General features: G+C 44.2%; 2 protein-coding genes across 4 annotated transcripts in view; one reads left to right on the top strand and one right to left on the bottom strand.

The window, feature by feature from the left end:
• Nucleotides 1-385: 385 nt before the first annotated feature.
• ugp2b (UDP-glucose pyrophosphorylase 2b) lies at nucleotides 386-18,207 on the top strand. Of its 2 annotated transcripts, none has more exons than XM_083694401.1 (10): nucleotides 386-574; nucleotides 4,203-4,330; nucleotides 5,121-5,228; nucleotides 6,945-7,130; nucleotides 10,710-10,843; nucleotides 12,920-13,217; nucleotides 13,388-13,585; nucleotides 15,471-15,713; nucleotides 17,059-17,163; nucleotides 17,338-18,207. In XM_083694401.1, the coding sequence occupies exons 2-10, from the start codon at nucleotides 4,232-4,234 to the stop codon at nucleotides 17,443-17,445; spliced, it is 1,479 nt and encodes a 492-aa protein (XP_083550527.1). In that variant the 5' UTR covers nucleotides 386-574; nucleotides 4,203-4,231; the 3' UTR covers nucleotides 17,446-18,207. The 2 variants fall into 2 exon arrangements, with proteins under 2 accessions (XP_083550527.1, XP_083550526.1); XM_083694400.1 differs by lacking the exon at nucleotides 386-574 and adding an exon at nucleotides 763-1,632.
• A 3,059-nt stretch (nucleotides 18,208-21,266) lies between these two features.
• peli1b (pellino E3 ubiquitin protein ligase 1b) overlaps nucleotides 21,267-27,645 on the bottom strand; it is a 30,606-nt gene continuing 24,227 nt past the window's right edge. For both annotated transcript variants that reach the window (XM_083694404.1, XM_083694405.1), the window contains exon 7: nucleotides 21,267-24,160. In XM_083694404.1, coding sequence (XP_083550530.1) covers nucleotides 23,582-24,160 — 579 coding nt within the window. In that variant the 3' untranslated portion in view covers nucleotides 21,267-23,581. The remainder of the gene's footprint in view (nucleotides 24,161-27,645) is intronic.

Raw genomic sequence — 27,645 nt, 5'->3', positions numbered from 1 at the left:
CCATACGAACCGACGAGACCGAATCATATATGAAATGAAACATTACAACTCACATTTGCTGATTGGGATAATGCCACTGTTTGTCAGGGATTTATTCACTTTGTGTAGTGGGCAGAGATGTTAGGCTTATAGTTGGGCTTAGATAAAAGGCCCGCACACCATGTTCTCAAGACCAAGCTTGAATTATAGGTTACTGTACGTGATGGACGTGGCAAAAATGCCTTGGACCCTTGGTTGTGTAGGTTGAGGAACCTCGTGTACGCCTGCATTTTCATTGGCCATTGAAATCGGATAGAAGCTTTTCATTCGTCTAGGCTTTAGAAAGGCATCTATTTCTCATGTTATGCTGTTCAGCTTAATATAGTGTTTGCAATCAATTACTAATATTTCGTAACATCTATCATTGGGCACAGATAGTGTATTATAATTTCAAATGCAATAGAAACGCGCATGGGCCCAAGAACTCTGAATATCTGATCGAACAATTTTACCGGTCTCTGTGGTTCGTGGTAACTAATACCAGGACTAGGCCATCGCACGATTGTCTACCGCCAGCATCCTACACAGCCAGACAGTAAGGAAATGCATTTTGGCAACATTCTATAGTCCAATATGTTATGTAGTGTTTTCATTAGCTTACGTTATTCTCTGATTCTAAATGACTTTTAGACATGTAATGCCTATTCGGTGATGAGTACTAAATGGCAAGCGATTCATTGTGTCGAAAATGTCTCATTTTGAATGTTAGATAATAATGCAGTTTTAGCCGGGTGGCAAATAAAGGTTAGGCGACCGTCCTTCTTATATCCTAATGTTTATCTGCAAAATAAACGTAGCGCTGTCATAATGTTTCACATTACATAGGCTACGCACAGTCTGTGTTACTTAGAACAAATTGTAACAACCACTCTCATCGTTTCCGCATCCACTGGTTAGTTTAGATGAAAAAGTCTCCACTACCTCATCTCTGTTATTATTATTAACTATTAGTATTGCCGACTGACAGCCCAATCAAATACGTATGCACCTGTAAATGATAATATGATTTTGATTGTAGTTAAGTGATGGGTGGAGAAAATGGAAACGGGGGCGAGGCAAAAGAGAGAGAGAGGCTAGAAGTTGAGTCAAGGAATTGTGACGTGGTTTATTTGTCTGGGTAAGGGTGTGTGGGGGGCTGACCGAAAAGCCATAAACGCGTAGTTTTATGGGTGAAATTCATGGATAGCCTACAAATAATTGCGGGGCGTTTCATTCAAGTGAGATAAGGCAGTGAGTGATCGAGTGAAGGTCGTCCACTTTCCTCTTTCAAGTGGGGACTTCAAAAGAGGTGGCGAAAAGGATGTTTCATTCGCCGGGGCTCCTGCAAGTGTAGGATAGCCTAGCTGCTGAATGTCAGCGCACTGGGATCACGGTAGAAACTCTGCTGGAATGTCACTACCGATGAATGAATGACCAATTTGGCTTTTCTTCATTTTTGTTCACGTCTGATGTGAATTTTATGGGACTGTATTTTAATTCCAATAGTTCTAGTTTCTTATCCTAATCAATTGGTGTATAGAAATATTACCTCACCGCGATTACTTACACACAGTCGATCGGGAAGATTCTCAAATATGGCACTTTATGTTGAAGGTAAGTTGTTGAACTTTAACTAGAGCTACTTGACAATCATACTCTGCAATCCTATTGAATTACGTTATTGGATGTCATGTCATGGGTCCTCGAACCGCTGGACCAGGTTACTCTTTTCTGAGCAGATGTGGGGTTAAAGAGGATAGATGATATAGCCTAAAGCCTATATTGAGAACAGACTAGTCGAAGTACCACATATTGTCCATTAATGGTATACATTGTGATAATATATATAAAGCAAGAGCCTCAACATGGACATACAAAATGGAACTCACCGGTCAAAGTCTGCCCTGATTTCTGATGGAATTGATTTCAGCGCACGATTGCTTTTTTTTTACTGATATTAGATCTGTTGTTTATATATGCAGCAGCGTTTGTGCATTCACTTGTACTGTCAACAGCTGAAGCTACTGTATGACCAACAAAATGTAATTGTATAAAACTTAAATTCAGTTAGTTTTCCCAGCATACATTTTACAATGCCAATGCAAGAAGTGTTTCTAAACTATACTATGAGGAAGACTATCATTTGGAAAGTGCTGGTTTCAACTGCATGTGAAAGCCTATCATGTACTATAGACAAGAATACTAAGAATACATGCATGAAAATGTTTCATATTATTTATTTTCGACTACTTATATATTTGCTTGCACCGTAGAGGCAGACAGCACTGTTTGTCTGAGGTTTGTGGTTATGTTACTCTGTTATTCTTTCACTGCTTCTATGAGAAGGTCCTCTCAGGGAAAAATGAAGGGTTTCAAATGCCAGAGCGTTTAGTTTCTGTGCACTGTTATGTGGTGTTCTCTCTCTCTCTCTCTCTCTCTCTCTCTCTCTCTCTCTCTCTCTCTCTCTCTCTCTCTCTCTCTCTCTCTCTCTCTCTCTCTCTCTCTCTCTCTCTTCTTTCTTTCTTTCTCTCTCTTTCTTTTTCTCTTTCGTTCTTTATGCCTCCCTTACCCCTCACTCCCCTTGTCTTGGCTGTGTCCCACCTGGACCACTGAAAGTAATGACTTGTACCCTCTAGTCTTGTCAGATGAGTGGTCACTGATGAAAGGAAGGTAGTGTAGCCAGTGCGGTGTCGGTGTGCGTGAGAATATTTCCCCCCTTCTTTTTTATGTTATGTTTATCTCGCATTCAAACGTTTCCTTTCAATAGCTTTCTTACATTTACATTTTAGTCATTTAGCAGACATTTTTATCCAAAGGGACATACAATAAGTACATTTGTCTAAAGTAAGTGAGTCAACTATACATCAGTCATCATTAGTAAAACCTTTCATAAAAGTGCTAGAGAAGGGAAGAAAACAAGTTGTTAGGGTTTTCTTTTTTTATTAATGCAAAAGTTCAGGTAACATACAGTTGGGTGTTATGGCTTTCTTCAGCCTTACACTCTCCCTCTTATTTCTTTTCACCCCTCTCCATCTCCACATCCACTGTCCCACCTGGTTCCTCTCTCACTACATTTGTTCAATTCAGTGAGCTTTATTGGCACAAGAAGACATATACAAACTTATTTAATAAGTGATGACATGACATGACTTATGATATTTTCAAATAAATAATACATTAGATTAATGACCAGAGTAGCAAATAATAGAAATAACATTCACTTTGGTGTGTTGTTCCAATGGCCTTTCCCTAAGGTTGTGGCAAGATACCACATAATCTGTCTAAGATTAAGAGCTTCACCCATATCCCACATAGTTGGGAATTGATTTCAAGGACAATACAATCATCAACAGCTTGTTGGACTGTGCAGCACTCAGAACCAGTTAACAGAGTCAAGTTAAATTCTCAGGAATCAACCTTTACATGAGATAATGTGGTTATTTTTATCTCTAATTTGTCATATGTATTTGTTATTACCCTGCTTGCTCATTGAAGAAGCAACCATAGTATACCACAGTGTTGGTGAAGCTACTCTGAAAATGTATTTAACTAGATTACCAATTACATTACAAGGGAATAAGTTTATCGACACTAAAGCTTCCCTTGAGAGAAATATAGTTTGTCAAACTAAAGCTACTTTGAAAAAGTGGTTTGCTTCATCCAAACGACTTCAAACACAACAGTCAGTCACTGAAAGATGACCAGTCCATGTGACAGAAAGCGTAAGATTGAAACTCTGAAATGGTGAGGTGGAGGAAAGTGGGAAGTACAGAGGCAGTGATGGGTGACATTGTGTGGACAATTGAAGGCAAGGGTTGGAATAATAGTTTGAATACAATGTATAATACAATGGAGGGGGGGGTGTAGTGAGTAGTAGCAGTAGCTTACTACACCACTGCATGGCGAAAAAAGTAGCTAACTACTAGAAACACTACTAGGATTTGAATTTAGTTTAACTACCACCACACTACTGCAAAATGCAGTTAAACTGAACTACTCTCCAACACTGGCGTGCCATCGTACTTGATGGAGCCATAGCACAGTTAGGGAGATCAGGCTTTTTTTTCATTTTTTTTTTCAACAAATCCATCATCACACTGAGAAAAGTGACTGGAAATGAAAACGGTATGGAAACACCAAATGTTTTTGTGATGAACAAGTGTCCCCCCTGTGTTTCCCTGCAGGTCTCAGTAAGGGTTTGCCCAACGGAGGGATGGCCCAGTTTCAGGAAGTGATGCGGCAGCAATTGGAGACTTCCATGCACACAGAGCTGGAGAAACTGCTAGACACCGCCATTGGGGCAGAGAAAGAGGTACAGTACGCACAGGCACACACACACAAACTGAGAGAGGTATACCCACACATTTGAGTAACCCAAAGTCCAACATCATCCTTCCTCACTCTCTCTCTTTTCACTTCTCTCTCTTAGTCTGGGTCTTTCTGTTTTTCTGTCTCTCCCTTTATTTTCCTCTCATCTGCTTTTCCAAGTCTCTCTCTGTCCCTGAGCCCATCTGGTAGCGATTGGGTGGGTGGGGGTCTCCAGATGAAGGGAAGGGAAGCACGGAAATGACACATACTATAGTGTAGTGTCAAATGGGGCTCCACCCTCATGCTCGTATGCATGGGCACACACACACACACACACACACACACACACACACTTCCACACATGCCCAATATTCACAACCACACTTTATTATAACCCAGACATGCACTCATTTAAAACAGGGAGTGTATGTTAAACTGAAAACCATGTTGAAAACCATACTCATAGACACCCGCATCCAATCATACATGCTACATATTTTATGTTATTTATCAACAAATCATCCATATTATATAACCTATGAATGATATCAGCCATCTTGTGCCTCAAAGCCTTATACTAATAAGTAGTTATTAGTACAGTACAATGTAACTACCATTTTACCATTTCACTTCTATTTCACTTCTACTCTTCCATTCGCTGGAGCTTAGTTTGTTTAAATGAATCCCCAAGAAACCAAAAGGTAATTATAACAACAATATTTCCAGGTAATTTGTCAGTGAGTAGCAGGTGAATAATGGACTGTGAAGTTAAGTTTTGTCATTGTGTGTTACAGGTTTCCAAGAAGGACTTCGAGGGCTTTAAGAAGATTTTCCACAGATTCCTGCAGGTGAAGGGACCATCAGTTGAGTGGGCAAAGATACACAGACCTCCAGAAGACTCGGTAAGACCCAAAGGTGTGTGTGTGTGTGTGTGCCTGTGTGTGCGTGTGTGTGTGTGTGTGTGTGTGTGTGTGTGTGTGTGTGTGTGCGCCTGTGTGTGTGTGCCTGTGTGTGTGTGTTTGTCAGTGTGTCTGTTCTGTCTTGTCTCTCTGTCTGAGTTACAGTAATCAACCACTGATGGAGTGTCCCTCTGGGTCTCTATTAGCGTCACAGCGGGGGGCCAGGGGGTAGAGCTAACAAAGAGTGGACAGTGTTGGGCCCTCTTCCACTGGGAACCCAGCCAGCCAGCTTCCCTGCCTCTGCTAACTGGAGGGAGAGGGAGAGGGAGAGGGAGAGGGAGAGAAAGAGAGGGCGCGATAGAGGAGAGACTTATAGTGAAGATGAAAAGGGAAGACAGGAGAGAGAGAAAGAGTGAAATGTATAGGATAGAGGATGGCAAAGCGAAGGTGTGATTACATAAAGCATTTGGACCCACACAGATAGATTGTGAGACTGTGTTTGTTGTAAGCTTAATACATAGAACTCTGGAATGTGAGGCACCGCTCCCTCCTGAGCCAGAGTTAATGGGATGCAGGTCATAAGGTGTGTGTGTGATGGGGGCTATTGTATCATATACTGTAGTATGTACCATACTGTATTAACATGTGTTGTGTATACAGTATTATCAGTGTGTGCATGTGTCTGTAATGTGCTCAGAGGGATGCTCTGAATGTGACACAGAAACTCACCTCAGGGAGAAAACTACCACCTGCTCAGCTGTGTGACATTTTTCACTTGTGTGCGGCCAGCAAACAATAAACACACACACACACACACACACACACACCCTGTTTGTCCTTGTCCATAGACTCATTACGGGGTAAGGAACCAAATATGTGATTTGTCATTTGGGGAAATATCCCTTTAAAGCTAGACATTAAAGTTCCCCTGACAATGAGGAAATAGAAGTGAGAGTGTCTGGGCTGAAATCCTTAGTGCCTTGAAGTTGTTTATTTTGGTAACTCTAGCCTTAGCGAGGTAGAGGAGCTCCATATATCTCCATAATAATGTGAGTTTGGTCCTGGGCCCCTAGCTGTTTCTGACCTATGTTAGGCTTCAGATCCAGGCTCTGGTTATTCAAAGTAGTCAGCAGAATAGGAGACAGGATGAGCCATGACCCCATGACCCCATGACCCTTAGTTCCTCACACACACACACACACACACACACACACACACACACACACACACACGTAAATACATACTTAAACACTCACACACACTCCCTCATCCCAACCCTGTGACATCTGGTAAAGATTTGGCAGCCTTGGATGTGCTCTCTGCTCATTGTTTGTATTGTAGCTCTCTTGATAGCTTTTACAAATCACAAAGGCTTTATTGATACAAGCTGAATTCAAGGTCCTAAGTGAGAAATGCTCTTGTGAAAATTTTGACTACAAGCCTTCGAAGCTTGTAGTGAAACTGAGAAGACTGCTGTGGTTGCACTTCTCCCCAAATCCATTGTTTTGTCTCTCTCTACAGTTCCAATGCAGAGATAATATTCTTTCTCTCTCTCTGTTAGCAGAGTCTTGCTTTCTTCTCTGTCATCTTGCTCTGGTGTGTTGAACAGAGCAGGAGTATGTACTGTACAGTAGGTAGGATCAGAATGTGTAGATGTGCATTATTGACCCATTAAAGTGATTTGAACCCCTCTCTCTCTCTCTCTATCCCCTCATATAGATCCAGCCCTATGACAAGATCGCAGCACGGGGTCTACCAGACAGTGTTGCTGACAGCCTCAACAAGCTGGTGGTGGTCAAGCTGAATGGAGGTCTGGGCACCAGCATGGGCTGCCAGGGCCCCAAGAGCCTCATCAGTGTCCGCAATGAGAACACCTTCCTGGACCTCACTGTGCAGCAGATAGAGGTACTGGCATTTATACCTGTCATAAGAATGTCATAAGTCATAAACACCCTCTTTCCATGACAACAGCGTTCCCAGACCTTAGACCTTAGATAATGGTAGCTAATGTCATAAACATTTGTCACAGGCATGACATTGGAGATGTCATCGGGACCTAACCTTGCATCAGAGAGGCAATGTTGTACACTTGTTCTGGACCTCCTGTGACCTCTTCACCCCACTACCCCCCTGTACAACTTTTTCTCCTGTTAATAAAAATAAATAAATAGTAAAAAAAAAAAAAAAGAAAATCTTCTAGCATTGTGACTGCCAATGGCCCCTGGCCTGAGCATTGATTACTTTATCTTATGATGACTGATGGATAGAGGATTCACTTACTTAAACAAATGTATTTGTTGTAAGTCGCTTTGGATAAAGGCATCTGCTAAATGCCATAAATGTAAATGTAACCTCAGTGTGCCAGACCTCACTATTTAGCAGAGCCAACTCATCCACCTTTTTATACTGTAAATTTGGCTTAATGAGGTACAGTTACAGTAAAGTATTACTCAACTGTGGGTGTGGGTCAGACTGTTAAGCAACCAAGCCTGGCCATGACTGATCTCAACTGTAATGTGGTCATAATGTGGTCATCCTGTGTAGGGGTGGCCACTGGAGAGGCTGGGTTGCGTGAAGTTCAGCCTCATGAACCAACACCACTACCAGGAAATGACATGGTGTCTGAAGTCAGCGTAGAAGCATCTTTTCCACTTTGATATGTTTGTTTAAATTTAGTGGTACTTAACTGCTGCGTACCTCATTTTACTTTCATTTTATGAGTTTCAGAACATTGTATGAACTCACTACTTACACAAGCCCAAGGGCACCTGAGAGAAGCCGTACATACCAGCAGGCAGCAAGAGGCAGATAGGGGGGGTTTAAGGGGCTTGGTGGTTTAGGAAAAATACCCTCCACTCCTTTTCCCTACCTCAAAATTACAAGCATATGTCTTTTTTTCTCTCTCTCTCTCCCATCTTTTTCTGGCATTCTGTGTGTAGCATACTTCAGGCACATGCTTTTATTTATTCATGTGTTTTAGGGATGGGGGGAGAAAGACTTGCTGAGGGTCTTTTAAAAAGGCATCTGTAACATCCTGAGGCAGTTGGAGTGAACGAGGATCTGTTAGCCTATGGGCAGGTCTGTGGGTTTGGCTGTGTAGGGGGGAACAGAGCACACAGTGTGCCAGAGCATGTGTGTGTGCGTGTGCGTGTGCGTGTGCGTGTGCGTGTGCGTGTGCGTGTGTGTGTGTGTGTGTGTGTGTGCGCACGTGCGTGTGTGTGCGTGTGTGTGTGTGTGTGTGTGTGTGTGTGCGCGTGTTAGGCAGTGTTTGTTTGTGGACTGTGAGTGTGAGTGAGTGAGTGAGAGGCAGTGTTTGTTTGTGGACTGTTTATCTGTATATGTGTGTGTGTGTGTGTTGCATTAAGGCCCCACGGGACGCTCCTCTTCACACACTGCGTCCTGTGTCTGTCTCACCTCCCAGTGGCTCTGCAGCGTCCATTTTACCCTCCAGGTCTGGTCAAATTACCTCTTAACTAAATCAGCCCATTTAGGTAGAAAATGGATACCATGCGTCCCCTACTCACCTCTCCTGTGTGAGAGCTTCTCAGTCATCAGCTTGCCTTGGTAAACTGACCACAAATTCATCTGGACTGATCACATTTTGGTTCATAGAATCTGGCCGTTCAGCTTTCACAGATCTGAGAGGACTAGATAAGATAAAACAGCATTATGATGGCTTTACTTATAGCCCCCCCCCTTTGCCAAAGTTGAGCTTCCATCATATTGTCTCCACCTATCTAGTTCTTTTCTAATCTATCCACAGGATTAGGTGCTAAAATAAGGGTATAAGGGCTGAAATTGAACCAGGCATCTTAGTCTACATTTGTCTGCCCTGGTAATACGACTACAGTCACTCAATCTAATATGGCCACAATCTGTCACTTGTTTCTCTGTATCCCCCGGGTGATGAGGCTGATGAACACTAGGAACACATTAGCCATGTGTTTGTGAGTGTGTGTATGTTTTAATATGCATATTGCATTACCAGCACACTCTGTCACAACATTGTCCATTCTTACGGCAAATGGGGGAGTCATAGATTGCTAATGTCGCGTTACTCAACTACTATGAACAAGACTCTCTTCATATGAAAAAAAAAATTATAATTCTCTAAGCATTAAAATAAATTGAGAGACGTGATGTATCTGTCTGCAAGGACCTCAATTTGCCTAATCAACTCCAGAATAAAACAAAGCAACGCTAGGGTTGTTAATTTCATTTCAAAATGCTGCAATGTTAGGGTTGTTCACCTAATAACAACTAGCTGCTCACCTAGTGCTAGGCTACAGTCATCAACCTCCCCTAGTCCTCTCCTACTGACATGCTATATTCTGGATGTGATGTTCCTCTACCCACGCCCAGAGTACAGACCACGATCTACCAGTGGAGGCTGGTAGAGGAGCCCATTGTGAGCTCATTGTAATGCAATGGAATGAGGAAAAGTATCAAACAATGAGCCCTCCTCCGATTTCTGCCTCCGCGAGCCTCCCCTGGGATCTACTAACTGTGGATGACGATTTGAAGTTTCTTCCCAATGCTTGGGCTTGTGGTCTTTGTCAAGTGTGTTTTATAAGATGCCAGACTTGCAAGGTCGGGACTTGAGCAGCAAGTAATACTGGGTTATACTGCATGTGTTAGCTACTAAGGTTTGAAGTGACTTGAGCAGCAAGTAATACTGGGTTATACTGCATGTGTTAGCTACTAAGGTTTGAAGTGACTTGAGCAGCAAGTAATACTGGGTTATACTGCATGTGTTAGCTACTAAGGTTTGAAGTGACTTGAGCAGCAAGTAATACTGGGTTATACTGCATGTGTTAGCTACTAAGGTTTGAAGTGACTTGAGCAGCAAGTAATACTGGGTTATACTGCATGTGTTAGCTACTAAGGTTTGAAGTGACTTGAGCAGCAAGTAATACTGGGTTATACTGCATGTGTTAGCTACTAAGGTTTGAAGTGACTTGAGCAGCAAGTAATACTGGGTTGTACTGCATGTGTTAGCTACTAAGGTTTGAAGTGCGGACTGAGAATAATAGAAGCTGCAGCATCTACATGCTGGTCTATTTCCCCCTTCTGTAATTGACACTCACATCGCAATTGCAAACACCTTAGGCCCTATTCAATCAACTCTAGATGAGATCTTATTTCCGTAGAGAGCTTATTTCCAGGATGACTCAAAATCTGATTAATTTTACTCAATTTTAAAGACAGTTAGCATTGTAATTGTTTTGCTGAGGGCATGAATCCACACTTTCATTATTGCTGCTCAAGAACAATCATGTTTTTTCCATTATACTGGAAATCTGTTGTGTGCAATTGATTGAACTGTATGTTTATCAAGATTGGATGTTTCAGCAGGGACTTTTCTTTGGATGTAATGCAAGCCTTTTCCCCTCACCATACAGTATATTCAACTGTGGCTAGCGAGGACTTACTGTATTTGTCTTAAGATTTGGGTTGAGTTTTGTCTTTCTCTCTCTCCTTCAGCATTTGAACAAAACGTATAACACGGATGTACCCCTGGTCCTCATGAACTCCTTCAACACAGACGAGGACACCAAGAAGATCCTGCAGAAGTATACACACCACCGTGTAAAGATACATACCTTCAACCAGAGCAGGTAACTCATACAGACACCATAAATACTGGGGGAATGGGATAAGGGCCTTTGCACACACACAAAGGGACTTTGCAGAAGTACACTCACACCATAATGTGTGTGTACACACACACACACACACACACACACACAAATTACAAGCAATACAGAACAGACCATCTATATTTTAAGCAATGGCCCCCGTTTTGTAAGCTGACTAGCCTCTGTTTTATGATTCACAATTAATTATTTAAAATGATCCTTAATAAATAAAAGGTAATCTCATTCCTACGCTTGCAGGAATGGAGTACAAAAGGGTTTGGGATGTTGGGAACGATCACAATTAGGGAGATCAGGGGATTGAGGGAAAGGTACAGGAAACACCAATGGTAAGAAAGGAAGAGGAAGGGGGGATATTAGACCGAGCATGGCTGAAGAGAGACAGAGAGTAGAGGAGGCTGATAGTGGAATAGGTGCACCTCATGGGATTATTTATAGACCTAGTACAGTTCAGAACGGTGGCATTCGGGAAATGTCTGCCATTAATTTCTGTTATTCCCTGTGTGCTGACGTTTATTACATGTGGTACAGCACAGAAGGGAGGGAGAATGAAAGAGAGATAGAGAGAGAGAGAGAACAACAGAGATGGAGAGAGAGAACAACAGAGATGGAGAGAGAGAACAACAGAGATGGAGAGAGAGAACAACAGAGATGGAGAGAGGGAAATACAGATTAAAAGAGAGCAATGATGCGACTCATATGGAGGGAGAGAGATGAGGAATGAGAGTGAAAGTGGTGATAAATCATGTCATCCTCCCTGCATGTATGTATGTGTGATTAGACCAGATTGAATTACCAGTTTCCATTAAACATACTGTCTGTCGTATGAAAATGTGATTGCTACATTATTGTGTATTACACAGTTGGTTGATTCAGGTAATGGACTGACTGGTGTTAAGCTTGTCAGCAGGTTTCTGATTGGACAGTTTGGCTCTGTGAGTTGGGGATCCGGTTGATAAAGTTAGAAAGTGTGAACCAGTCCAGTCCCTTTGATCCACCTCTATTCTTGCTAAGGCTCTAGTTTGTAGACTAGGGCTTGTAGACTAGGGCTTGTAGACTAGGGCTTGTAGACTAGGGCTTGTAGACTAAGGCTTGTAGACTAAGGCTTGTAGACTAAGGCTTGTAGACTAAGGCTTGTAGACTAAGGCTTATACTCTTGGGCTTGTAGACTAAGGTTTGTAGACTTGGGCTTGTAGACTTCGACCTGCACTTTACATTTTCTGATGACTACAAGTATTGATGTGTCTTGAATTATATAAAGAAGGGTGTTGACCAGTTGTAGGCAGGCAAGTACAGAGCGTTAACTATTTAAAGATTAATGAGACTTCACAACTGTAGTGTTAATATTTGATTGGCTCTTTGTACCTGTTCTGTACCTCGGATGCCCTTTAAAAGTGGCATGCAGTGTTTTTAACCACCAAGGGATTCAACATTCAGGACTTAAAAAGACTTTTGATATGATATTAATTTTCTGACATTCTGACTAAAGAAATGGGAGTGTGTGGGGGGGAGTGTAAGCCACATTGATGCCCCTTCAGTAGAAGGAAGACAGTGTTTTTCCTCTGTCATCCCACTCTCTCTCTCTCTCTCTCTCTCTCTTTCTCTCTCTCTCTCCACTGTTGTCTAAGTACACCTAAACCTGTGGTCTTTGATGTCTATCGTGGGCGGGAGCGACAGCCAGTCCCAATCAACGTCTGGAGTCTTTTAAATCATTCTAATCCACACATAACAAAGCCCTTTGCCTCTCCTCTCACCTGACCCAAGTCATCCATGCCAGGCCTGTCCTAACACAGCAAAGACTGAGCTCAGATCGTGCCCACCCCACCCCTAAGACCAGCCAGTGTAATAAGACCTGTAATAAGACCTGTAATAAGACCCTTACTCCGTTCCCTTTGATCAGATGATAAACAGAAAGTGATGATGGCTTCCCTTTGTGTTTTTGGTCTCACTGTCATTCACACAAACTTAAACAGTTCCTAATAGACCCTCTCTCCTCCTTTCCCTTCTTTCTCCCTCCTCCCCTCTCCCCCCACACAGGTACCCCCGCATCAACAAAGAGTCTCTTCTGCCTGTGGCCACAGACATAGGCATGACTGGGGAGAACGCTGATGTGTGGTACCCGCCAGGCCACGGCGACATCTATGCCAGCTTCTACAACTCTGGCCTGCTGGACCAGCTCATTGCCCAGGGGAAGGAGTACATCTTTGTGTCCAACATCGACAACCTGGGCGCCACCGTGGACCTGCACATCCTCCACCACCTGGTGAGCCAGCCCAATGGCAAACGCTGCGAGTTTGTCATGGAGGTAACAGACAAGACCCGCGCCGACGTCAAGGTGGGTGTGATGTGAAGATGATGGTGGTAGCATTGATTGATTTAATCCAACATTTGAAATGGCACACCCAATATGGCCGCTGGTACACATATCTTGGAACATTGCTTTGAATTGGAATATCTGTTTTATTTGATCCTAACTCTATAGAATGTGAATTCCTCCCTGTGCAGGGTGGTACACTCATCCAGTACAACGGCAAGCTGCGTCTGCTGGAGATCGCTCAGGTGCCGAAGGCCCACGTGGACGAGTTCAAGTCAGTGACCAAGTTCAAGATCTTCAACACTAACAACCTGTGGATCTCGCTGGGCGCCATCAAGAGGCTGCAGGAGCAGAGCGCCATGGAATTGGAGATCATCGTCAACCCGAAGGTGAGGGCTCACACACCATAGACCTGGAACCATCCTGGAATTTTCCTTCAATGGGTCACAAAACTGTTGCATAACTAAGTACGGCACAGCTCACCATGTTTTGGTTTTGGTCACAAAAGGCCTAACAAATGACAGATAGGGTTTTCTCACTGCCAGAATGCTTTTTTAATAGGCTCAGACAAGATACCCACCTGGGAAACAAAATCCTCTCTCTTTAAACTGTTGACCCTTTCTCCTTCAAGATGAAAGGGTTAAAAAAAACACTCTCATTCAGGGGGAATGACAGGGTAGTTCCAAACAGATGTGAATTGACCTCACATCCGGGAAGCATGGCGTGTGTGTGTGTGTGTGTGTGTGTGTGTCTGTGGCACTACGTTTTTGACACAGTTGTAGGGTATACTGAGAGGTTGCAACACCAAGGTTTTAACAGCAGGCGCTTTCTAGAAGAAATTAAACTTAGACTCCTGACCCTAACCTTTACCCCAACGCAACCCTCAACCTTTATCTTAACCTTAATCCAGATGTGCACAACGCTATTCTGTTCAAAATGACAGTTTAACTGTGACCCTGTGACCATAAGCATGCAAGCAAGCCTTTACCCTAACTCAAGATGATTTTATTTTTTTAGCTTATACATTTCCACCTAACCTTTTCTGACAATATCTCAATGTTTTGTTCTAACAGCAGCTATGTGAGCTTTTTTTGTTTTGTTTTGTTTAGTTTCTGTGTGTTTGTTTTATTATGTTATTTATTTGTTGCATCTCCTACTGTGGAAAAACTGAGAGATCCCAATAAACAAGCTATGTATAGCAGAGATGAGAGTGCTTCCACTGTAGCACAACACAGAACAACCCCTCTGAATAAATGATGCTGTCATGTTACAATGATGCAGTCTTACATGCAAACAGCTTTCTGACGGCGGGCTTCCCTAAGGCTTCCCACGTCGGCCTAGTTAGTTCTTTTGGGGTTTTTTGTTGAGGCGGTTTTCTTTGAATACAGAAGAGAGGAATACATGTGTTTAAAACTGATCTAGTTTTCTGGACACCTCTCTGGTGGTTAGTCTGCCCCAGTTAAACTGTCAGGGAGACCGGGGAGAAAAGCTGGATTTGGAGAGTTGGACAGGTTCTGTGTGTGTGTGTGTGTGTGTGTGTGTCTTTGTGTACATTATGTCTTTGAGATTGGGCCTATGGCAGTAGAGCAGTGAATAGAGCCTAGCCTACTTGCACACAATGTTGACTTTTCTCCCTACAGTCTTTCCCTAGAGGGCTACACCTATGTCAAGGTAAACATAACAGGAACACAAACCTTAAAGGCTATGTGTTCACCAGCCTACACCTTAGCCTCCCTCAGTAGTAAGCAGTTACACAAAGACCCCAGGGTGGTGTGATTTGCTCTTGCCCCTCCCCCTGCTACAGATGTAATTACATCCTGGACCTGGCCTATTTTCTGTTCCCTTAGACCCTCAGTCCCCCCCCCACCCACCCATTTTATTTGATATAGGTTATTTAATCTTTTAGGTGGTTAGCAGATGTTGTGGACAAAGAACCAACTGTATACTCCTGGTGGCAATTTACTACATGATTACATAATTCACTATGTTTACTGTATAGTATTACATAGCCTCAAAGCTTGTCTTCCATATCAAGTTAAGCTTGTCTTGTGACCAGCTCAGGGTTGCTTCTACTGAACCTAAAATCTTAGGTGTTCCTAAACATGTGCAACTTTTGTAAAACTGTGGCCTACTTTAGCAGTATACCCAAAGCAGCATCTGTACATAAGGAGGTAAAGTTTGACTTTAGCCTGCCCTCCAGTGGTTGAGGTTAGAACCACTGGAAAGAGTGTAACAACCTACTTCTTTTCCCATTGGTGTTTCCAATGGCGACAGACCCTGGACGGTGGGCAGAATGTGATCCAGTTAGAGACGGCAGTTGGCGCTGCCATCAAGAGCTTCGACAACGCCCTGGGCATCAACGTGCCACGTAGTCGTTTCCTGCCCGTCAAGACCACCTCCGACCTCCTATTGGTCATGTCCAACCTGTACAGCCTGGAGGCGGGCTCTCTCACCATGAGCCAGAAGAGAGAGTTTCCCACCACACCTCACGTCAAACTGGGCAGCTCTTTCACCAAGGTAACACTCCACTCAATAGATACAGTCAGGAATTCATATGCCAGGCCTCTGTGGGGAAAAGACAGTGTCTCGGCTTGCCTGAGAGAGCCAATATCCTGCCTACATAATAAGACTGACTGGCTAAATCTACAAAATCTCCCAATTTGCACCAAATGGATTTGAAAGTGAATGTATCCAACATAAAACTTCAATTCAGGGTTTAGAAGCTTATTGGTGATATAAAACGCCACACACAACTTTTAGGTATGTTTTCTAAGCAAGAAATCCTTTACCAAAACAGGTGTTTTTTTTCAGGAACTCTCGAGTTCATGACTATATCTCTGCCTCCTGTACAGTATACTGTCATGATGGATCCACCCTGCACAATTCAGTGTTTCTATCCATCCATCCAACTCTCTCTTTCATATATATGACATTTAGCTGACGCTTTTATCCAAAGCGACTTACATTTGCAGTGAGTGCATACAATTCAGTATACATGGTCCCAGCGGGAATCAGACCCACAACCTAAGCGTTGTTAGTGCCATGCTTTACCAACTGAGCCACAGAGGACCACATTGTTTTGCATGACATTGTCAGTCCAGGGTTTCCAATGACCTGAGCCCTACAAACCCCACTGTATCAGATATCATAAACCTATCACCTACTAAGATACAGTTATATCTACAAGGTCTGTTGTGTACAGCACAAGGTAGTACACGTAATGCCACTGAGACACTTGATACAACGTTGTACAAAGAACATTAACACAATCATACTAATCCATCGTCTTTGTGAACAAATAAGGCACACCTAGCTCTTATGTCTTGCATTGTGGTCTCAGTGAATCAGTGCATGCTTGTGCCAGAACCAGAAAGACAACAAACAACAAAACAATAGTCCCTATATGCACATAACACTCTTCTGGTTCCCAAAGCTCTGTCAATGCAGTGAGTTTGGTATGCTGAGTCCCATGACCAACCTGCCTCAACCCGAGAGGCCATTACAGAGAAGTTGATTTATCTATCCCTCTGTTTTCTCCTTCTCTCCTCCATCCCACATTTTTGTTTATGACGGCAAGGCCTGGTGCAAGCCTGATCAGCCTGCAGCCTGGAGAACGGGTGATCACTCCACCCAGATCCGCAGTATTTGGTGCTTACCTAGAGTCCGTCTTTCACTTACTGTGAGGTTAATGCAGCAGCACTTGCAGCAGGACTCCATTCACCCCCTGTAGTCTACACAAGATATATTATGGTACGCTAGCTACATTCATAGTATCACAACACTGTAGCATCAACACTGTCTTGTCTTGTACTGACCACGTGAATAAACAATGCTCATGTCTGTCTGTCCCTCTGTCCGTCAGGTCCAGGAGTATCTGACACGGTTCGAGAGCATCCCAGACATGCTGGAGCTTGACCACCTGACAGTGTCTGGAGACGTCACGTTTGGAAAACACGTTTCTCTGAAGGTCAGTACAGTACAGGATGGCTAACGGTACATACAGTGCATGAGTTAGTTTGTGGTTAGAGAAGGTTAGGGTTAACCCTCTTCTCCCCTGTAGGGAACTGTCAACCTGAGGTGGTGCAGACTCGTTCTCCAGCACAGTACTAACAGACCTGATGCTCTCTTCTCTTCTCTGTAGGGAACTGTCATCATCATAGCCAATCATGGCGATCGGATCGACATCCCCGCTGGCTCCATGCTGGAGAACAAGATAGTGTCGGGCAACCTTCGCATCCTGGACCACTGAGGCCTTGACCTGCTGTCCCCTCCAGCACCCCAATCACATGACCCCAGACCATACATCCTATCACGTGACCCAGACCCATGTACCCTAACCGAATGACCTAGACCATACATCCCGAACATAGGACCCAGACCCTGCCCAGACCACACACATCCTAATCCTGGACTGAAACTCCTGAATGGTGCCATACACGAGATTCTGGTGTGATATCTTATCCATGCAATGCCTGTGTGATTTCTGTTTCCATATCAATTTGAGTCCCATATGAGATCAATGATAAGAATATGTATTATCTGTGTGATATCTGGAAGATATCCACTAGATATCTATACAATCCCAATAGGATTGTATATGAATATGACACAATACTCTAAATACAAATGATATATATATATATACTAAATATAGATGATATTGAAATTGAAGGAATACTTTCCTTTCAATATTACATTATACAAACCTGTATTTGAATTTTTATCTGTAGATTATAATTTTTTTTTTTAATCTGTTCGTTTTTAATGTCAATCTTTTTATTTCACGAGAGAGAGAGTTGTATTTTCTCCTTGAGTGTTGTTTTCACACAAACGCACCTACACACAGACAGTCATTTGAGGGTTGACAATCTGATGCCTGAGATGGAGCCAGAAAGCAATAAGTGTTGTACTGTGACAGACAGCGGCCTCAGCTGCAGACTTGGAGCCCAGCCCAGCTCCGCCCCCGCCCCTGCCCCCCCCCCCCCCAGGAGCTGAATAAAGTGCAATATGGAATTCAAAAATCTGTTCCGTGTTTTATTATGCAAACAAGAAACACCTTGAGTCACCAACTCCTGGTCCCTTGAGAGCTACAGGGTGTGCTGGCTTTTGTCCCAGCCCAGTACAATCAACAAACACACCTACAGGATACACACACACTGCAGTTTCACTCTTTTATATTTCATCAAGGGCAGTAGGTGTAAGAATGTACTTATTGTCACTTTGGATAAAAGCGTCTGCTAAATTAATTGAATGTACATGTTTATTTATATTTCATCAAAGAAAGGGCAGTGAGTGTACTGTGTTGCATGCCATCACCTCCATACAGCCCTGTGTTTAGTATTGTGCCAGCAAGTGGACTCTGGAGAACAGTCTGTTTCTGACATCATGACAGACCTGAGAGGTTTTTTTTTTAATCTCCCCGGGCCAAAGGCAATTATACCCCCTGTCACATGGTAATGCAGAGGTAGTGATCCGTAAAGGCTGTTTACGAGCTTGTGTGTGTGTTTGCTGAGTACTAGAAACCCTCGTAAAGATTAGTGGTCAGTGGAAATAAAGCCCCTATAAAAGCAGTCAGCGAAAATACAAAGGTATTGATTCCTTTTGGATGTTTGAGTGTTCATGAAATGTAAGACTGTATTTATTAGTGGGCTTGCTTCAGCAAGTCCAACTATTGTTATTGCTCATTCTTACTCTTCTTCTTAATAATTTTCGGTAAGCTACTCCTCCTACAGCTTTTAAGCTATTCACACCATTCCAACTTTAAAACCTGCAGAGAGGTCTAACTTGAGTTGCTTACATTTATATTTTTCAAACTCATACTTTTTACACTATTCAGCATTTTGTAACTCAAAAACTCCTCTCTTTTAACATGGTGGAATGTTGATTTATGCCAACATTCTGAGAGCCCCAATGTTACTTCAACTGCTATGGAACCTTCACAACTCTTGAATAAAACAACAGGAGACCTGCAGAACACATTCTTAGAATGATTACACAACAATGCACTCTCTTGGCTACCAGTTCTACCCCACTATAACCACTCTCAACCACTAAACCAACCATCTCAACCACTCTCAACCACTCAACCAACCAACCCTCTACCCAGTCCACTGAACTACCCCAGGCTTATCCTATCTATCTATCTATCTATCTATCTATCTATCTATCTGTCTGTCTGTCTGTCTGTCTGTCTATATACCTATCTATCTATCTATCTATCTATATTTCCAACCCTTCAACTACCTAGGATCATTCATTCACCAGTCACTACTGCTTCACTCAGTATAACCCATACTGATTAATCTCTTAATTGGTTTGGGTAAAAGGCTAACTTTTATCTAGGAATCTTAATTTTATCAAATTAAAGCTGAGAATCTCTACTTTAACCTCATAGTAATTGTTTGACTTCAAATCTAAATTTGTATATGCCTTTAAACCGAAGCTCTTTTTGTAACTCCAAAAACTCTCATCCAGTTAACCAACCAACTCTATACCCTCTCCACTGAAGTATACCTGGCTCATCCTATCGATCTATTGATTTATCTATCTATTGATCTATCTATCTATCTATCTATCTATCTATCTATCTATCTATCTATCTATCTAACATTCTATCCATCCAACCAACCAAACCATCTCTAACTTTATCCGCAAACATAATAACACTCTCACTTTTTTTTCAACTACCCAGTAAATCTATCGAAACATCTTTAAACCTTTTCCACTACCAAAATAAGACTTTGCAAGCCCACAAAGCTGTTAACCATTATCATACCTGGGATCTAGAATAGATGGAATAAGTAGGCTAAGATTTAAAGCAGGTTCATGAATCTGAAGTCTACCAAAACATATAAGCCTAACAAATATGCTAAAAACAGAAATATAATACAGTATATCATAACTGGCGGGGAAATTTCGTAGAAACAGTGCGAATGTGATAGTGACCTCATTGGCAATCGGACTATTAGAATTATAACTTTGGTGTCCTCTATTGTAGTTACGGCCCTGAGTAGAAACCTCATTGGCTGGTGATTGTAAGCATCTGTAGCGCAACATTCTTAATACAAAGTTGTGCTATTTGTGGGCAGGTAACAGAGAGAGAGAGAGAGAAAGAAATGTGCTCACGTAAAGTGTATAATTAACAATTATTTATCACAAACTTACTTGCAATCAGACTATTAGAATTATGGCCTCATAACCTGTGTTCTCTATGGGAGTTTACAGCCCTGCATAGGTTGGGGGTGCGAACATGCTGCAGAAATGTTCTATAAATCATTTTCAAATGTATGTAGGTATTCAATAATCGTGTACGACATTAGAGTGTAGTAGAAATATGATTGGAAATGTAATACACTCATATACTGTAGCATAAGCATAGATTCACCATTAGTTTTCTATAAATACACACACACGCACAAAGCAGGAGCCTATCCTGAGAGCTGTCAGTCGGCCTCAGCCCATCTTAAGAAGCTCCTTGTTTGATCTAGACTAATTTAAAGGCATCTCTTCATCCCTTCCTGCCAGCCCTGTCAGATTACACACCCCAAATCCACCTCAACCACCCCCTCACCCCCTCACCCCCTCCTAGTAACCAGACTCATTACAGGGAGAGAACCACATTCTCATTACCTCCTCAAACAGACGAGGACACATCACAAGACATTGGAACTCCCTCACTGACACAGCCTTTATAGCAGGGGTCTTTAATAAAACTCCTTTATAGCAGGGGTCTTTAATAAAACTCCTTTGAAAGGGGGTGGGGAGGGTGGGGCGGGGTGGTGAGAGTGAAAGTGAGGAGTTACTTCCGATACTTGTTTGCTAATTGAAGTCTGTCTTGAAGTCAATTTGTACAGTACAAGTGCCAAGTGTTTAAGCATTGTAGTCATGTGACCTATCTAATAACCCATACAAAAAAAATATGAAGGTCCTGTATTTAATAACATCCCCCACAAGAGGTCAGTACATTATCAACTTCCTGTGATTTGGGCCAGATTCAAAAAGAGAGAGCAGTAATACATTTAAAATAGATAATACACATAAAATCCATACCACAATATAAAATGTGTCATTTTTAAACTTTATTGTTTAAAGTTGGTACAAAAACTGTTAATTGGAAACATTCTCAGCTTTTGCCTTAAAGCAGGAGACTCTACAGTAGAGATGGGGTAGAGAAACAGAGACAATGTCTTTGTGGAGATTAACCATGCAAACTGGGTTAAATTAACAGTACACAAACAGACAGAGAGTAAAGCCCTTACACACACGTTTCCCTTCATAGAGAAATATGGTGCCTTTGACAAGTCCATAGGTTAGCTTAAATATGTTTTACAGTGAATCCATTAGACAAGACAAGACACACAGAAACATAAGACATGGGAGGGGACAGAGACTTTACCCATGAGGTATCCTCAGAAGTCTTTTGCAAATAGTGTCTTTTTAGGTGTCTACAGGCCACACAGGGGTGTGTGTGTGTGTGTGTGTGTGTGTGTGTGTGTGTGTTTATTGTTTGCTGGCCGCACACAAGTGAAAAATGTCACACAGCTGAGCAGGTGGTAGTTTTCTCCCTGAGGTGAGTTTCTGTGTCACATTCAGAGCATCCCTCTGAGCACATTACAGACACATGCACACACTGATAATACTGTATACACAACACATGTTAATACAGTATGGTACATACTACAGTATATGATACAATACCACACACACACACACACACACACACACACACACACACACACACACACACACACACACACACACACACACACACACACACACACACACACACACACACACACACACACACACACACAGCTGTGTGTTTGGGGAACAGCTATGGTCAGCAGCAGCGATTTATATGCCTCTGTGTAGCAATGTCCTAGAGTATGCCCTTCACACACACACAGACCAACGTACACGCATCAAGAAGACAGAGACACACACACACACACACACGCATATGTACACCAACATACAGTAAATATACACGTTTGCACACACTTGCATATTCAGGCGCACACAAGCACTCGCTAAAATCCTGGATTGATTTCTGCAAGTGAATTACTTGGGATCTCTCTTAACTTCTATACTTTTCATAATTATCTTTTGACCATAAATACTTGATTCATTGTCATGGATCAATACTTTCGACATAAGAATACATTAGAGGTTGGGCTGCAGAATTAAATAACCTGCCTTTACACAGGCAACAGTCTCTGTGTGTGTGCCCCCTCCGCTCTGTATGATATCTGCTAGTTCAAAACTTGACAGAAAATCACATTAATGGAGCTAACTACTGAGCAGGTGTACGGCCCAACACACACACACTTGTGTTGTAAGCACGACTGCGCACACACACATACATACGTACATGTGCACACACACACACACACACACACACACACACATACATACATACATACATGTGCACACACACACACACACACACACACACACACACACACACACACACACACACACACACACACACACACACACACAGTGTGTGAAGGAAGTGAACAGTCAGAAAAGGCTGTATGGCATATACTGTAGACTCATGGAACTATTTTCCATGATGCTTGAAGCAAGAAGTCTCCGTCCAAAATCTATTGCTTTGAACATGAAAGGTCATGGCAATGCCATGTGGGAAAAGTAAATAGTTATTACACACATGTACATTACACAAAGCCACAACACATCATAAGACAGAACACTGAAATTCCAATACAACAGGACATTGTTGTTGATGGGTACTCAATAGAAACAAGAGAGGCCAGGTCAAAATTAAAACATTTACACAGAACTACACCTCTTAAACACACCTATAACTTTATAGCTGATTAACATCATTAAACTGTAGTTAAATGTTAAAGAGAATTGAAGTTAGGTATATTTTACTGAGAAGACAGGACTAAAACTAATGTAGTTTGCCTTTTTTATGATTTCTCGGGCATAAATTAATGTCTTTGTTCAGCTCTTAAAGACGTATACCAGATATGGATATATTGCAACAATATACATTAATTAAAACATGTGTTTTCATATGTAAGTAGTATAGATAAATACTGTTTACAGTTATTTGCCAATAACAAAACAAACATTCACCCAGCAGTGTCATAGTACATATGTTTGTTTTTCTTTGTCTCGTTTCATGAAAATATAGAAATCTTTGTTTTCATTCAGGATACCAAAAAGCATTACAAAGGTCACTTAATAATGAGAAAGAGAGAGAGAGGAGAGTCCTAAAAAATCTCATCATCAGGAAATAAAAAGCTTAAAAAAGAACGATCAAGAAAACTACCATCTCTGGGTTTGGGAGCTACAGGAGTCGTTCCAAAGAGTAGCTTGCAACCAAACTCCTCGACCCTCACAGAGACCTCGACTCACTAATCGAGAGGTCCTTGGAAGATGAGTCTAACGTAGCCCTGCTCGCCACTCAGCTGCTGTGCACAAAAGGGGCAGGCGGCGTGGAACGTGTGTGTGCCGTGGGGCAGTGGTATCTGGCTCCAAAACCCAGCCGTTTTCTCTGAGCACACGTGACCACACGGGCTGAAGGCGTGAGTCGGGGGGGCGGCGTCCAGATAGAAGCCTGCCTCGCAGCCCAGCCAGAGGGGCACATAAGGCCCCCTGGCTCTGCACATGGGACACTCTCTGTGTCTGCCCTCCCTGCCCTCTCTCTCCTCCCTGTGGTTCCCCCAGTTGTGGTAGCCGTGGACGTGGCCACACTGCAGGTAGACCCAGGGCTGCTTCTCATCGGGGGTGTCTTTGCGGCGCATGGAGGGGAAGGCCAGGGTGTTGAAGCCCACAGGGCACTGTGGCCGCGCTGCATTAATCTCCTGCCGTAGGGCCTCCAGGTGTTTGACGGTGGGTGTGCGCGAGAGGCCTTCAGCGGTCCGCCACAGGAGGGTAGCGCCACACAGGTCGATCAGCGAGCCATCCACCAGCTCCTGGCTCTCGCTCTCCATCTGATGGAGGGAGGGGGGGCGTTATTATTGCATTCTTTCTCATATACAGTATTTAGATTGACAGTTGTCTTCAGGCTACTCATCGATTGAATCAGTAATCAACTGTTTTACTTTCAATTGTATTGCCTTTATTGTTGTCAGTCTGGCCAATGCTCTTATGTGAGGTAATGTTTAATATAGTCTGTAGGTGGCAGGTTAAGAGAGATTTTATATTCTTATGAGATGGTTTTAGAGGCAATGGATGTTTCTACCCTCTGACAGCTAGAAACAAGATTACATTAGGCAAGAGGAAGAGAATTAGTAAAGGAAAAAGAGAGAGAGGGAGTCCAGACAGACTACAGGAAAGTTTTCCAGCCTGATGCAGACACAGAAACAGAAAGAGGTGATACAGTATTACTCATTGTTATGATGCTGAGGTCACAGCTTCTTAGGGGAAACACTAAACCCTTTCAACTCACAACCTCTCAGACACGTGAGCTGCTCTCATATACTACCACCTATCCTAGTTTGGAAAGCCTGGGGAAATCCTTTGCAGAAAGTAGCTTGGAAACCCATTTGAAATGAGTGACGCCTCACAACATGTCAAACCAATCAAATACCTTGCTTGGGTGGAGCTTTAAAAAAAAAGAAAAAAAGAAAGAACTATGTTTTTTTTCAAGTTTTCTTCCATTTTCTTCAATGCTGCAAGCTAGCTTAGGCAACAACTCTGCAAAATAGTCCTACCCGGTCTGAAAAGACAACACACATAACAACAGACAACCATTTTACGGGCATGTGGGGGAAGTTTCTTGGATTGTAACATCCAATGAAATTGAGAGCACATTCTCCTATCACTTCGTCCAGGTTCAATCCAAGCCAGACTGGCTAATTTAAAATTCTCCAGACCTCAAAACGAGTCGTGAGAACAACGTCATTTGGAGATATGACTAACTACCACCTGACCTGGCTATAAGGCACAGCTTAATTACACCGGTGCATATCAATAATCAACACACACACCCTGGACACAATACATGTTTTCCTTGAGGGCTATACTTCACTTCACTTCACTCCCCTCAGCACAGAAGGTTTAAACTTGAGAGATGGAGTAGGTGAGTGAGTTGGTGTTGTCGCCTTATGAGGCTATTCTTAATTACACTGGCTTCAGATCAAAACACAGTAAGGGAGTCAAACTGAGTAAGGACAAACAGCCCCACTGGCAGGGATGTGTGTGTGTGTGTGTGTGTGTGTGTGCACGTGTATACATGTGCGTGCATGGGTGTGTATATACTGAATGTTGGTGACAACACGTGTGTGTGCTTCTTGATATGTGCACAAAGGCTTTAGTGTGCACCTCAGCGTATGTGTACAGGTATGCGTGCGTGCGTGTGTGTGTGTGTGTGTGTGTGTGTGTGTGTGTAGGGCATCCTCTAGGGTGTAGCTACACAAAGGCATGGGGATCACTGCTGCTGACCATAGCTGTTTTCCATAGTCATCTTCCTCAGTGTCAGCAGCAAAGTTCTCAATCACTGAATGAATATAGCAACACCCCCTCCAGTTACTATTCATCATCACTTCAAACTCAAGCTATGGTCCATCTTTAGCCGTATGCTAAATGGTTAATGTCATCCATGGACCAAAACACAAGATTAAAACACTAGTGCTTGGAAGTGAATTGGTTTGGACATGTGTGGGGGGACATGCAGCGTTCGGCCTGTAGAGGGAGCTACAGGACCGTGGCCGGGGTTGTGTCGGCGAGACTTTTGTTGCACACCTGCTGCGAATTAAGTCTCGCCGGCGAATGTTTAAGATGGGTGTGCTTCTGCCATTTCAGGAAGGGAGCTAAGCTGGAGAAGCAGGCGGGAGAGCAGAGGAGAGCCGAGCCGAGCCGAGCACAGGACCGAAGGGAGCTAAGCTGGAGAAGCAGGCGGGAGAGCAGAGGAGAGCCGAGCACAGGACCGAAGGGAAAAAGGAAAGACTTTGAACGAGGCTGGAAAGCCGAGCCGTGCCAGCGGACCCCTTGTAAAAATAAACGGGAGAAAATCCCTTACCGCTATACTGCGTCTGCCTCTGTGTACAACCGGACATTGTTACATTGGCTCCCAACGTGGGGCACAGAGGCTAGATGGACGCGCTAACAGCGGCAATCGCGAGGATAACGCTCGTTCTAGAGCAACAGACAGCCCTGCAGCAGACCCAGCAGGCGACCCTAAAGGAGCTGATGGCGGCGAGGCTCGCGGGCGGGCCGGCGCCGGGGACCGGAGCGGCACCAGGTCCCCCTAAGGTCCAGCTGCAGAAGATGGGGGACCTGGACGACCCAGAGGCGTTCCTCGCGGTGTTCGAGGGGACGGCGAGGATCTCGGGGTGGCCGGACCGAGAGTGGGCCTACCATCTGCTGCCCCTCCTGTCAGGGGAGGCGCAGCTCGCGGCCCACAGTTTGCCGGCGGCCGCCCAACGGGATTACCAGTCCCTGGCCCGGGCGATTCGGGACCGCCTGGGCCTGACACCGGAGGAACACCGACGCCGGTTCCGGGCCATGACCATGGAGGAGGGGTGCCGGCCCTTCGCCTTCGCCCAGCGGCTGGGGGACAGCGCATGGCGGTGGCTGGACCCCGAGAACAACTCGGCGGTGGAGGTCGGGAACCGGGTGGTATTGGAGCAGTTCCTCGCGGGGCTCCCGGCCCGCACCGCCGCCTGGGTCCAGTACCACCGCCCCCAGGACCTAAAGACCGCCGTGGGTCTGGCGGAGGACCATCTCTCCCTCCCACCGCGAGGGCCACAACGACCAACCCCGGCCCCGCGGCAAGGGGGGGGGGGCCAACGCCCAGGAGGAGCCGGGGGAGCAGAAGGAGGGAGGCCGGCGCCCGCCCCGAGAACGAGATGGCAGGAGCGCGCCGATCCGGAACCAGCCCCGGCCCCGCAGAGAGAACCTCGAGCGACAGGGGGGGTGTGTTGGCGGTGCGGACGGCCGGGCCACGTGCAGGCCGAGTGTCGGGCGATGGACGTGGGGCAGGTCGTCCGCATCGGCGACATACCGGGCCCTCCCCCTGGACCAGGAGCGGCGTATCGTATTCCGGTAAGGATACAACGTGATACGCACCAGGCGTTCTTGGATTCGGGCTGTATGCAGTCCATGATCCAGGAGCGCCTGGTTCGGCCGGGGGCACTGTTGAAGGCATCGAGGGTGCGGGTGAGGTGTGTGCATGGGGACATTCACGAATATCCGCTGGTCGCTATCGAAATTCATTTTGAGGGGAAAAACCATAGGGTACAGGCGGCGGTTAGCCCACGCCTCACGCATCCCCTAATTCTAGGTGTGGATTGGGAGGGGTTTCCTCAAGCGGTAAAGAGGGCTACCGGGATGCGTGCACGACAGCTAGGGAGGTGTGTGGCGTGTAATGTGCTCTGTGCCGAGGCGGCGCCTCGCGACACTGCCGGGGAGCCGGAGCCGGCGGGGGCGCCTCACCCCGAGACTTCCTCGCCGAACTATCCGCTGCTAGGCGACT

This window comes from Argentina silus (assembly GCF_951799395.1).
Source record: "Argentina silus genome assembly, chromosome: X".
Lineage (NCBI taxonomy): Eukaryota > Metazoa > Chordata > Actinopteri > Argentiniformes > Argentinidae > Argentina > Argentina silus.
The sequence above is the reverse complement of the archived record's forward strand: the minus strand, read 5'-3'. Positions and strand labels throughout refer to the sequence as shown.

Bases quoted from the DNA above. Each gene is read 5' to 3' on its own strand.
- ugp2b (XM_083694400.1), top strand. The intron at 7,131-10,709 runs GTACTGGCATTT...TCTCTCCTTCAG, and splicing joins TCACTGTGCAGCAGATAGAG to CATTTGAACAAAACGTATAA. The intron at 13,586-15,470 runs GTGAGGGCTCAC...CAATGGCGACAG, and splicing joins AGATCATCGTCAACCCGAAG to ACCCTGGACGGTGGGCAGAA.